The 12,387-nt window shown below is 44.7% G+C and overlaps 1 protein-coding gene across 1 annotated transcript in view; it reads right to left on the bottom strand.

Moving 5' to 3' along the window:
• Positions 1–12,385, bottom strand: part of SHB (SH2 domain containing adaptor protein B) — a gene marked incomplete at its 5' end in the record, with an annotated part of 71,911 nt that extends 59,526 nt beyond the window's left edge. The window contains one exon of the mRNA XM_042822769.1: positions 11,882–12,385. Within this exon, the coding sequence (XP_042678703.1) occupies positions 11,882–12,385 (504 nt within the window). The remainder of the gene's footprint in view (positions 1–11,881) is intronic.
• Positions 12,386–12,387: the final 2 nt, after the last annotated feature.

Genomic DNA, 12,387 nt, shown 5'->3' with positions numbered 1-12,387 from the left:
TGTACACACCTGATCTGAACAAAGCCCTATTCATTCCTTTATGTTCTGCAGAAGAAAGTAAGCTTGAACCAGGGAGACCAAAGTTGCTGTAAGTCCACCTTCACCTGCTGCAAAGACTGAACTGCAGAATGGTGAAAACATTCCAGCTTGACAGAGCCGTATCTTGCATCCTACACTACTCTTCTTACAGGAATGCACTACATTAACATGTTCGCAGCACTCAGACTGCAGAGCAGGTTTTGAGCATCTGGCATAGACACAGAAACAAAGGCTTGGGTTGTACGATATCTTTGAAAACAATTATATCAATCCCCTGCTCAAAGCAGGGGCTCATTGTTCAGGGTATTGCCCACACAAGTTTTAAAATGTTCTAAAGATGGAAGTTTCATAACCTCTTTTTAAGCAGAATGTACATTTATGTATACAAAATAGTGCATAATGATTATAGCTACATAATACATACACCATGTTTACGTGTATATACCTATGACAGAATTACAGAATCATTACTGCTGAAAAATTTCTCAAAAATCACCAAGTCCAACTGTCAGTCCATTCCCACCATGCCCACTGACCACGTGCCTTAGTGCCACATTCAACACCTCCAGAGGTGGTGACTCCACCACCTCCCTGGGCAGCCTCTGCCAATACCTCATCACTCTTTCTGAGAAGTTTTTCCTAATATCCAACCTGAACTTCCACTGATGCAGCTTAAGAACAATCCCTGTCACTGTTACCTGTGAGAAGAGGCCAAACCCCATTTCACTACAATCTCCCTTCAGTGAGTCCTAGAGAGCAGCAAGGTCTCCCTAGAGCCTTCTTTTAAATATGAAAACATTACAAGTTATTTAAATATGCAGCAACAGGGAAACCTACATTTGAGACAAAACAAATGAAGAATGCAAGTGTAATTGACAGACTGCAGCAACAGTTTTAGATCAGACAGAAGATGTGTGCACCAGATGAAGCATCAAGTGTGTATTTGGATTCCATTCACAGTTTCCTTGAAGATGGAAGGCATGCAAGCACCACTCCAATAGAATGTGCTGGACATTCGCCCCAGTTCCCGCTCTGCTCTCGTTCAGTTTAGAGAACTCTTTTCACAAGCTATGCATAGCATCTATCGCTTATTTTTCACTTCTATCTGAAGTTGGAACTTGCAGGACAATAAATCTCCTTTCATCTGCCTTCTTTTGCTGTCCATGCAAAATCCCAGTATTGCATTATCTTTTAGTAATATTTTCCTTCATGTCTACTAGACACGTTCAGCCTTATGCAAACTGTGTTACTAACGTCAAACAGCATGGCTTCTCCATGTACCCTTGTCTGCTACATTTATTAGTTTGATCAGATTCAATTGGAGTTGATATCTCAACACACAAGCACAATGACAGAAGTGTAACCACAGGGACAAGTCTCACCACTACTATTAACATTATTCGTTCCTCTAAAACTTCTGGTAAGCTAAGGCTTGTAACAGAAGCAAGGTGAACTTCAACCAAATGCTTCAGGGCCCCCTGTCTGACATGAACAATCTATAGAGACTGGGAGAACAAGCACTGCATTTGCAGCAGCTTTCTATTCTGTCCCCATGCATTTGTCAGCTACTGGAATGAGGTCAAAGTCATCACTATTGAATCAGCAACAGGCATCCAGCAGTAATACGTTTCTTCACTCTTTCCCCCAGCTGGCTTTTTCAGCACAAATCATCACAGCAATCACCAGACAGAAAGATTAAGTGGTGGCTTTATGCAGCAGAAGTAAAATGCAAACCAACCGTGAAACTCCTAAGGCAAGCTCATAAAGGGCACGCCAGTGCTGGGGCCTGGAAGGCCCCTGGTGCAGTGATCTCCCTGCAGGGACATCTCTGCATCCTGCTGATTCCTCAGCTATATGGCAGCAACCTGCTGAGCCGCAAAGGGGCTGCAGGGCTCCTCTTTCTGCAGCAGTGTGGGAGCTGAGTCCTCCCAGCAGCTCGCAGAAGCCCAAGTATAGCTCCAGTCTAATACCTTGCCAAGGAAATACAGCCAGTGCTCTGCCATGCCATTCTGCCCTGTATGCAGATAGCCACTTCCCAAACAGGGTATCTCACCTCACAGCCATATACCATCACAGCAGCATGTGGCCCTCTACACCTTCCCTCCAGCATCAGGAGCACATGGTCTCCTGCACAATAGATCACAACCTGAATACATCAAGCCAGCAACAGTTGCCCACTGCCATAACATTCTCCAAACTTTGTGTCAGTGAACAATAACGCCCCACCTGCTGCCATCCTCTCCTCCAATTCTCTCAGTAACACAATGATGGCAACAAATGCCGTTGTCAAGTGTGCCTGCTCACACCATATTTGTGCCATTTTGTTCCTCTTTATGGTTCACACTGTTTCATTCAAATTCAGTGCAGCAACCCAAAACAAGGCAGGCTCGCAAGGCAGCATGTCCATTCTCTCGGTAAAAACAGATTACAGAATAAACCAGTGAGCAAAAAGGTCTCCCAGTCTGAACACACAAAGAATATTTGGTTTGAGAGACCACTCATTTTGGTAGCTGAACTGGAGGGTCTGCCTAGCAAAGGACACATCCTGGTGGAGGTGTGTGAGGCTGGTATGCAGCATGGATTTGGCTGCTAGTCCACCCCAGGGGGGTGAGAGATCTCATCAATCTGAGCTTTAGCAATTGCTTAATGTTTTACTTTTCCTATTTGTTGTCTGATTGTGCTCTTAGCTTACTGAAGGCAAAACTAGTCTTTTATCCCTACAATAAATCACTGTAAATCCAGTATTGCCTCATGTATCATTTCACTGCTCAGTATCCAAAGAACCCTTTTAGAAAATATACTGACAGCAAGTCTAATTTAACAGCACCTGTGTTTCCTCCAGTGCTCTCCATCACCCTTGAAAGCCAGCTGGAAACTTTTCAACAACACCTGTGCACTTGCACTTCAGACAACCCAGACTATAAGACTCATCAATTTACCTTTCAATACAAATAGAACCACAATGATGAACAGGCCAAATCAGCTATCCATTCATTTTCAGTGCTGTATTATGCAGGAGGCCCAGCCTCCAGAGACTGCTCCAAGTCCCCTAGTAGAACTTCCCACGTGAGCTTCAAGACAAGAGTGTGGGTGGGAAAAATTAAAAGCGTTTGGCTAATGCTCTGGGGATGATTTTTTCTTCCTAAGACAGAATGCAGTAAGTACTTTGGGTAGCTCTCAACTGTTTAACCATGATCTTGGAGCATGTAGCATGTCATATCTTTTGATCCTTATCCACCTTCAAGCTGTCTAATCCTCCCAATATATATATATATGTATATATGAATGATTAGCCAAATAGTGGGGGAAAAAAAAAAAAAAAAGAAATATATATATATATATATACACACCACTATTTAGCTAATCATTCAGCTTCTCTTCTTCACTGCTGCTGCTGTCTCGGCAATTTTGCATTGCTTTTGTGTGTCTGCTAGGCACAGAACAGCTTCTCAAATGAATTTAAAGTCTTACACTGACTGCTGGACAATTGTGGCAAGCATTGTGGCTAACCATGTTATTTAACGCAAACATGTCAGAGGATGGAAGACAGGAGAGGAGCAAGCTCAATCAATGCTTTCTACTTGTTTTAGTATCTCTTTCTTTAAGTCATCACTTGAGGAGGATCCACTGCAATGCAGCACTTACCAATGTCTACAATATTAGTCCATAGAAACTACTCACAGAGTAAGTAGGTAACACAGTACTGGGTCCATCATATCTCATTCAGACAGTGCATGTCAGATCTTCAAAACTGTTTGTCACACTGTTGTGATTTTCTTTGAAGAGTAGCTCTATTTAAAAAAAAAAAGCCTCAAAAAACCAAAAACCATGCAAAATTAAAATACATCCTGGAACATCTCAGAAGAGCAGAGATCTTAGTAATCTTTCAAAGATGCTCCTCCTGTGGTACCTCAGCAGCATATAGTGCACCATCCTTAATAACCATCACATAATAAATTGTAAGTGGCTGAAGCCCCTCAGTGGTCACCATCATTCCCCTCCCATACATGAAGCCTATTAAATGTTTTAATACTTTCAAGATTACTGTAGTCACTGCTAATTCAATAACCGGTATTTTTGCAAAATCACACAGAAAAAATTCAAGCATTACTGCTTGACTTCAAAGTCTGGAGCTACAAAAAAAAACAAAGTAGTTCAGCAGGTATTCTTCACTCATGCCAAACAGACCACAACTATTTTTTAAAGAGTTAAAGATTAACAAGTTATTCACCTTATGCTGGCTTCCATCCCTCCCGAGAAAGCAACACAAGTACCTGCAGGCCACAGCAGCTATGAGTAGTTCTGCTGTTTTTTCAGTTAGAAATAAAATACCATGGTCAAGAAGTGAAGATGACTGGCCTCGTGTACAAGAAGAACAGTGAATATTATCTGCCTAGCCTCACTCTGCTCCATGCTCTAGGGGTCAATGCTGGGTCCAGCTCTGTCTAACATCTCCATTAATGGTCAGGATGATGGGGCAGTATATCCTCAGCAAGTCTGCAGATTCAACTGGGAGGAGAGGTTGGTATAATAGAGAGCTGTGCTGCCATCCAGAGGGACATCAACAGGTTGAAGAAATGGGTTGAGAGGAACAACGTGAAGTTTAACAAGGAGATGCTTCAAGTCCTGCTCCTAGGAAGGAACCAGGTGCCAAGACCTGCCTGTGGGCCCACAGACGAAAAAAGGCTTGGCAAAGAGGAATCTGGAAATCTTAGTGGACATGAAGTTGAACACCAACCACAAAGTGTCCTTGACACAAAGAAGACTAATAATAACCTGGGCTGCACGAAGCAAAGCATTGCCAACTGGACAAGGGAGAAGAGCCCTCCTTCCCACTCAGCCCTGGTGAGTCCACTCCTGGAGCACTGTTTCACTGCTCCCCAGTAGAGAATAGTCATAGACACACTGGAGAGAGTCTAGCAAAGGGCCACCAAGAAAACTAAGGAACTGTTCAGACTGGAACAGAGGCGGCTCAGGGAAGATCTTATCAATTTATATAAATACCTGAAGGGAAGGTGCAAAGAGGAGAGCCACAGCAGTAATACTGTTTGACTAGATGTCCTTGAGATATTCTTTCCAACCTAATCTATTCTATAACTCTGTTTCCTGCAATAAAGGATGAAGTCCTGGTGCCAACTTCATGTATTTTGGTAACCATTTGAAAATGTGACTATGAATACAGATGAGGAGACAAAAAAATTAAAGCACCAAGCACAGACTACCAGCACACATACTGGTCAGCTCTTAGGCCACAGGATGTTCAGAATACAGCCTGGAGAAACAGAAAAGCACACACCCTGTTGTCTGGCAAGAGCACAGGCACACAAAATCAAGACAGAACTGTCTATGATTAAAGATGCAATCAAAAACCTTACACTGGGCAATTCTAGGAAAGACACAAGCAGTTTTAGCAAACAATTTTGTCTGAGTTTTTGTCTAGAACTTGCAGCCTCAACCTCCCAATTAATATTCTGTCTCATCCTCACAGGATGAGACAAAGGGAATAAGCAGTTCACCTCAATTCATGAGTGCAGAGATTAAGCACATGACAAATCAGAGCTACTATCACCAGAAGCAGAGTGGCCATACTGCACTTGGAATAATATCCCAGCACATACACGAGTCTTGCTTGCTTCCTCATAAAGCAACAGAAGGAACATGCAAAAGAGCACTGCAGGCATATGTTTCTGCTTCTTGAGCACCAGGTGAGCATGGTTCATGTATATTAGATACTGATGTTGCACAGTAGGGGGTTAAAACTGGACAAAGGTCCACTGCTGTAACATTAGCCCTTTTCAGAATGAGGCCACATGGAACATGTAAAAGCCTTCCAGTAAATGATTCAATAATGAGTTCAAAAAAAGGGCAAGTTGGTCATTTTGTTTGAATCAAGTAACTGAGCAGCTTTCAGTGTTTTGGATCTGTTAACTGTAAAGGTATACATACCATGCTCTTTCAGGAGATCACCACACCCTTCTCCCATCGCCATGTTTCCAACAGCTTCAAAACTCCCTTCAGCTAGCCTTTTTCTGCTTCAATTCTCTTTGTCCAAGAGTATGAAAATATGATCATTTCCAGACCTAAGATGGTTCCCAGCTGGGCAATACAATGAGAAGCCAGGCCCACTTCTACCCAAACAGGCCACCTCAATACTTGTAACAGACCTAAAATTTCTAGCACTCCACAGGTTCAGGTAACAACTAAGTATCTTACCGTAAGACTCTTGATAATCCCTTGATTACGGTGCTCACATTTCTAGAAGAACACATTTCTAGCAGGGTCTTACTGCCATAGCATCGTGAGATACGTAGAAAAAATATAGCTTATATAGCCTTGCACAAGCCACTCTTGAAGACTCACAAGACCAGCAGCCTCCGGTATCTTCTTCTCAGATATGTGGCTTAAAGTCAGAGCCGTATGGCAATAAGTACCACATGGAGAAGGTAAGCTTCAGAGTACAGCCCGTTGGAAAGAATGGCAGCCCGACAGTCTGCTGAAATGGACTGAACACAGCAACACAGCAGAATCTCATCAGAAACTTAGAAGCTTTGAGAAGTATATACCTGAAATAAATAACCCTAACAATGCTTAGATATGTTGAAATGCCAGCTGAAAGATTCTGTTAAATACACCTGACTGATTCCTACTTGCAAGACCAAATACAGCTCAGACCTGGATACAAAAATATAACAAACATCTTCTCAACATTTACATTTTCTCAATGTTTACTAAAAGGTTTTAATCATACACAGATGTTAATGCTGGAAAGTTCAAACAGCTTTTCCATAGCCTAATGTAATGTAAGAAAGGCAGACGTTTGATGCAAAACATGGCTTTAGCCCTCACACTTAGCTAGCATTCAATCTCTGCACCACACACTTCCGAGATGGATTCCATGGAAACTAAGTTTTCCCTTCCTGCACAAATGCAGGATTCACATAAGCCTTCAGACCTCTGGAAATCAAGTCAGCAGCTATACTGCCTTCAATGGTTTCCTGCTGCCACGCGACATTTATAGGTTCTCTCACAGCCTCTTCTGCAGAAATGGATCTTACAATTTGCAATGCCTTCTGCACACACTAGATTGGTTACGCAGTTCTAGTTGCAGCACACAGAGAGGGAAAAATGTTGCTCATTATTATGAAATAATCATCTTTTACAAGACAAGTACACTACAGGTCCACCTCTTAAACACTAAGAACTTACTGCAATGGAGTGTAATGCAGTTGCTGTCTGAATAGCTCTTCAGATCCAAAGCCACATATAAGTATTTAGGTAAGAAAATATACAAAACAACTTTTTATGTGCTTAAGTATTACTACTTTCATGGACTAACACCAGAAAAAAAGATCACTTAGAGGACATCAGTTCACTCTTTACTAACAGGTTTGTCCACTGAGTTGATGGCAAGCTGAGTCTCACATCCATTCTTACACAGATGCATGAACCTGGAAGCTGCTGTGTATGCACACGCCATTCCAACTCACCTAAGCTCATTTTTCTGCTCCAGGAGAATCGAGTATTTAACTTCTCCCAGGCCCACACTGAAAACAGAAGCTAGTCATTCTTTATCATCTATACTAGAGCTATTCAGAGAAATCTGCCACAAATTATAACCTTGCCCAATCTCCTTTGCTTTCAGATACACATCACTGCTAAAGCCCCCAAATATGTCTGATTGTACCACCTAGGTAAATAAGTCCACCAACCATTCTGAATTCAAAGATACCTGGCAGTGATGACACCCTGCCTTGTGTATTTCTTGTGAAGGTTGTTCATCTCACTATTATATGTGCACGGCCTGCTACCAATCTGGCTTCAGTCAGCATCTTTACCTCTGCTTATTAAGGCTCTTCAAGCCCAGATGAGTTACACCTCTGTGGTTACTTTTACAGCCTATGTCTGCAATCTTGCCAGATGCAGCCAGGCCTGCCATTACTTTTAGTATGTATCTCCTCTACTACTCAGATTATCTGGTTTATCATTTTCCTAGAAATTTATACTATCTAGTTTGCTGTTATTTACACTTTGCCATTTGTCCTTTACATGTAACCTGAACCTGTACATTGAACAGGCATCTTCCTAGATCTACTACCCATTCCAGAATCTCTCATAAGTTTAACCCACAGCAGTCCTACCCAGACATCAGAAACAAAGCCTGAAAAACCACTCACGGAATTTGTGGGAAACCATAGTTCTCTGTAAAAGAAAGCAGAGCATTATAATTGTATATTCAAAAAGAAGAATAACAAAGATTAGAGGTGCTGGAACAGACCACAAGACTTTAATGAACACTCCTGGATTATTAAACACTAATATCTTTCTGTGAGAAGAGCCTTATACAGCAATTTTATTTTCTTTCATTCATAATATAAGTACTTAATTTATGCTACTCCCATTGGTCAAGGAGGATCTGGTCAGAGACATCTAGGCAAATTCAACACATACAAATCTATGAACTCCAATGGGATGCACTCACAAGTGCTGAAGAAGCTGGCAGAAGTGACTTAAGCCACTTTCTATTCTATTTCAAAGGTCATGGAGAACAGCAGATGTGGCCAAGTACTGGAGAATAGCCAGTGTTACTCCAGTCTTCGAAATTGGCAAGAATGAGGACCTGGGAAACTACAGACCAGTCAGCCTCATCTCCATCCCTGAGAATGGAATGGAGCAACTTGTTCTGGATATCATCTCCAAGCAAGAGAAAGCAGGGAAGGTTATCAGGAGTAGTCAACATGGATTCACCAAGGAGAAATCATGCCTGACCAAACTGGCAACATTCTAGGAAGTTGCAACTACCCAGGTAGATAAGGGGAGAGCAGCAGATTGCACATCTTGACTTCAGCAAGGCTTTCAACAATGTCTCCCACAACACTCTTGTGAGGTAAGCTTAGAAAATGTGAGATAGATGAGTGGACATCTACAGTGAGGTAGATTGAGAACTGGCTGACTGGTAGAGCTCAGCAGCACAGAGTCTGGCTGGAGGCCTGTAACTACTGGTGCTCCCCAGAGGTCAGTACTGTGCCCTGCCTTGTTCAATATCTTCATCAGTGACCAGGATTAAGGGAAAGAATGCACTCTCAGCAAGTTTGCCAATGATACAAAGCTGGGAAGAATGACTGACACACAAGAAAACTGTGTTGCCATTCAACAAGTCCTGGACAGACTGGTGAGTTAGGTGGAGAGGAATCTTATAAGGTTAAGCAAGGGCAGGTACAGAGTACCACAGCCAGGAAGAAATGACTGCATGCATTAGTATAGGTAAGGAACTCTGGAAAGAAGGACCTGGGCAGCTTGTGGACAACAGGATGGCCATCAGCCAGCACTGTGCCCCTGTGGCCAAGGCCAATAGTGTCCTGGAGCGCATTACAAAATGCGTGGCCAGGAGGTCAAGAGAGGTGATCCTCCTACTCTGATCTGACCTGATGAGGTTTCTTTTGGAGTTCTTTTGGGCTCCCATGTTCAAGACAGGGAACTTAGAGTTCAGTGGAGGGCTATGAAGATGATTAAGAGCCTGGAGCATCTCCCTTCTGAGGAAAGGCAAAGAGGCCTGGAACAGTTCAGTCTGGAGAAGACCGAGAGAGGATCTTAACAATGTTTACCAATATCTAATGGTCAGGAATGAAGCCAGAGGTGGCCAGGCTCTTTCAGCCCAGTGACGGGACAACAGATTGTGACCACAAACAGGAACACAGGAAGTTCCATCTGAACATGAAAAAAAACCTTGTGGCAAGGTGAGGATGAGCACATCTGCCTCTTCAGAAAGCTAAGACTTCCTGCATGGCATGTATACTCTCTCTCAAAACCAGAAGGAATGTGGTTGCAGTATGAGTATTCTGTTTTTTTCTGGGGAATCATCCTATCTTACAGAAGTGCAGGCTGCTTATTCAAAGCAAATTTTAGAACCAGCAGCATACATTTATAATCACAGAAGCTGGCAAAGAGGGTTACTTGAAACAGATGTTATTTCCATTTTGCAGATTGAATCAGTTGGCCTAAAATATAAAGATAATAGTAGTAAATCCTGTTCTACATAAGAAGAACAGCAGTTGCACTTGGAATAGTTTTGCCCCAAGCAAAGCAGTTATTTTTCCTCCAGCGTGAGGCTGTTGGAAGAATTTGCCTGAGAGCACTTGGTCTGAACACAGGTAATTGACAGAAGAGTGAATACACTGAGACTGTAACTTTAATGATGGTTCACTTCTGAGAAAGAAGTTGCTTCCAGTCAGGAGCTACCTGTAAAGTGACAGAGTGTGTAATAAATGCTAGTGTTTTAATATCCTGTCATCATCATGACAAACTGATACATTGGTAATCCCACCTGGACACGATATAATCTATCACATTGTTGCAGAAATGTGTTACCACTCAATTCAATCCTTTTACATACTTAAACATGCACCCACAGTTAATTTAAATTGGTAAGTTCAGCACATACTTAGAATTCCTGTGATGAGACTCCAATGCTAAAGTTTCACAAGCCAATTTACAAACTGCAGAAAAACTGATTTTCAACACACACACACCACAACAAAAAAAAAAACGTACTTAAAGAAAGAGCAGAGGCACAGTGCTTACAACAGCAGAGCTGCTCTAGCCTCTCCTAAGCCTCCCCTTGTAACCTGAGTTCCTGCACCTGGAACCTTCCCAGCACTGTTCCTACAGTGTTTTTGTAAATATTTGTAGAGAACACTATGAAAGACAAGAGAGCATTTGCAGCCAAGCCAGTGGCTGCAGAGCTTGCTTCAGCTGTCAGCTGGAGACATAAATGTCCAGGGAAGTGTTGTGCTGTTGTAACACAGGACTTTGAACAACCTCACCTTCAGCAGTGAACAAGGAGGTGAAGAAGTTAGAGCATGGCTTTTTTTTTTTTTTTTCCAGTAAGGAAAGCAAGGAGTACACTGTTTTTCTGACACAAATTTTTCCTGTAAATATATGTTAAAGACCTCCTCCAGTAGTTACAGCCAAAGCCTGTAGCAAGCACTAAAGTACGCAGATTTGCAGAGGATTAGTAACACATAAAGAAAACCTCTTCTAATGTTGTACACAGTTACAGCTTATGCAGACCTTAGAACAGCCTGTACCCTGCTCTCGAGATCTTACCAACTAATTAGTCCTCACATGCCAAAACAAGCACGATGCTGGTACACAGCCTGACTTGTGCAAAACTGTCAAGGGGCACTGAGCGACTGCAGGAAAGGAGAGAGGAAGAAAAAACCACTACAACCACACCCGGAACACTCCCTGCCACTCACACTGCAGCACCAGGAGGCCAAGCAGCCCTCAATCGCCCTTGGCCCAGGCCTGCTGTCACCCCAGAAGCTGAGCTGATACAGTGTGATTATAATCACAGTACGCTCTGAGAACGGGCGACACACTCCATGTTCCTCCACAGCACATCTGCTCTAAGACATACCAGAGTACCAGCAAAAGACAGGTTTTGGGTTGGATACTATGAAGAATTGCTTCTCAGAGTGGTGATGAAGGGCACAGGCTGCCCAGGGAGGTGGTGGAGTCACCAACCATGGAGGTGCTCAACACCCACGTGGATATGGCACTGAGGGACGTGGTGAATGAGCACGGGGAGGGTGAGCTGATGTCTGGACTCAGTTATCCTAGAGGTCTTCTCCAACTCAGCGATTCTATGACTCCACGACACGCCCCAGAGCTTGTCGGCGGGGTAGGCATCCACAGGCACCGCCACGGAGGCGCCTGCCCCGCACACAACGATCCGCACCACACACAAAGGCCTCCTCCATCCCAGCAGCTCACCCAGACGAACGCCTCCCCGGCCCCATTTCCACAGCCGGCCCCGGAGGGCAGGGCCGGGCCCGGCGCTCACCTTCTCTTTGGCGGGCGCGGAAGCCGCCAGCTGCTCACCGCCGCGGCCGAACTTGCCGCCGTCGCCGATCTCCACGCGGATCAAGCGATGCCGAGGGGAGATGTACCGCACCTCGGGCGGCGTACCGGGCCGCCGCTCACTCTGGCTGCGGGCGAGCAGCGGGGAGCCGGCGGGCGCGGAAGCGGCGGCACCGCACGAGGCGGAGGAGAAGGCGCGGGGGGCGGCCGGGCCCGGCTCCTCTGGCGCGCAGGGCTCGGGCCGGCACAGGGCGCGCAGCTTGCGCAAGGAGGAGCCGGGCCCGCTGTAGGGGTCCTCGAAGTCGCGGTCCTTCTGCGCGCGGTAGGCGCGGAGCAGCTCGCTGGTGTCGTCGCGCAGGTGGCGGTGCGGGAAGCCGGGCGAAGCGTGGTGCTGGTGGCGGTGGAGGTGCGGCGGCCCGTCGGGGCGGGGCGCGCCGCCAGCACCGTTGCGCTTCTCCCGATAGTCGGGCCGCGGAGGCTGCGGGGGGC

This window comes from Centrocercus urophasianus, unplaced genomic scaffold, assembly GCF_019232065.1.
Source record: "Centrocercus urophasianus isolate 14NV4802_14NV808 unplaced genomic scaffold, USGS_Curo_1.0 seq_21, whole genome shotgun sequence".
In the NCBI taxonomy this organism is placed as follows: domain Eukaryota; kingdom Metazoa; phylum Chordata; class Aves; order Galliformes; family Phasianidae; genus Centrocercus; species Centrocercus urophasianus.
This window is presented reverse-complemented; position numbering and strand designations above follow the sequence as displayed.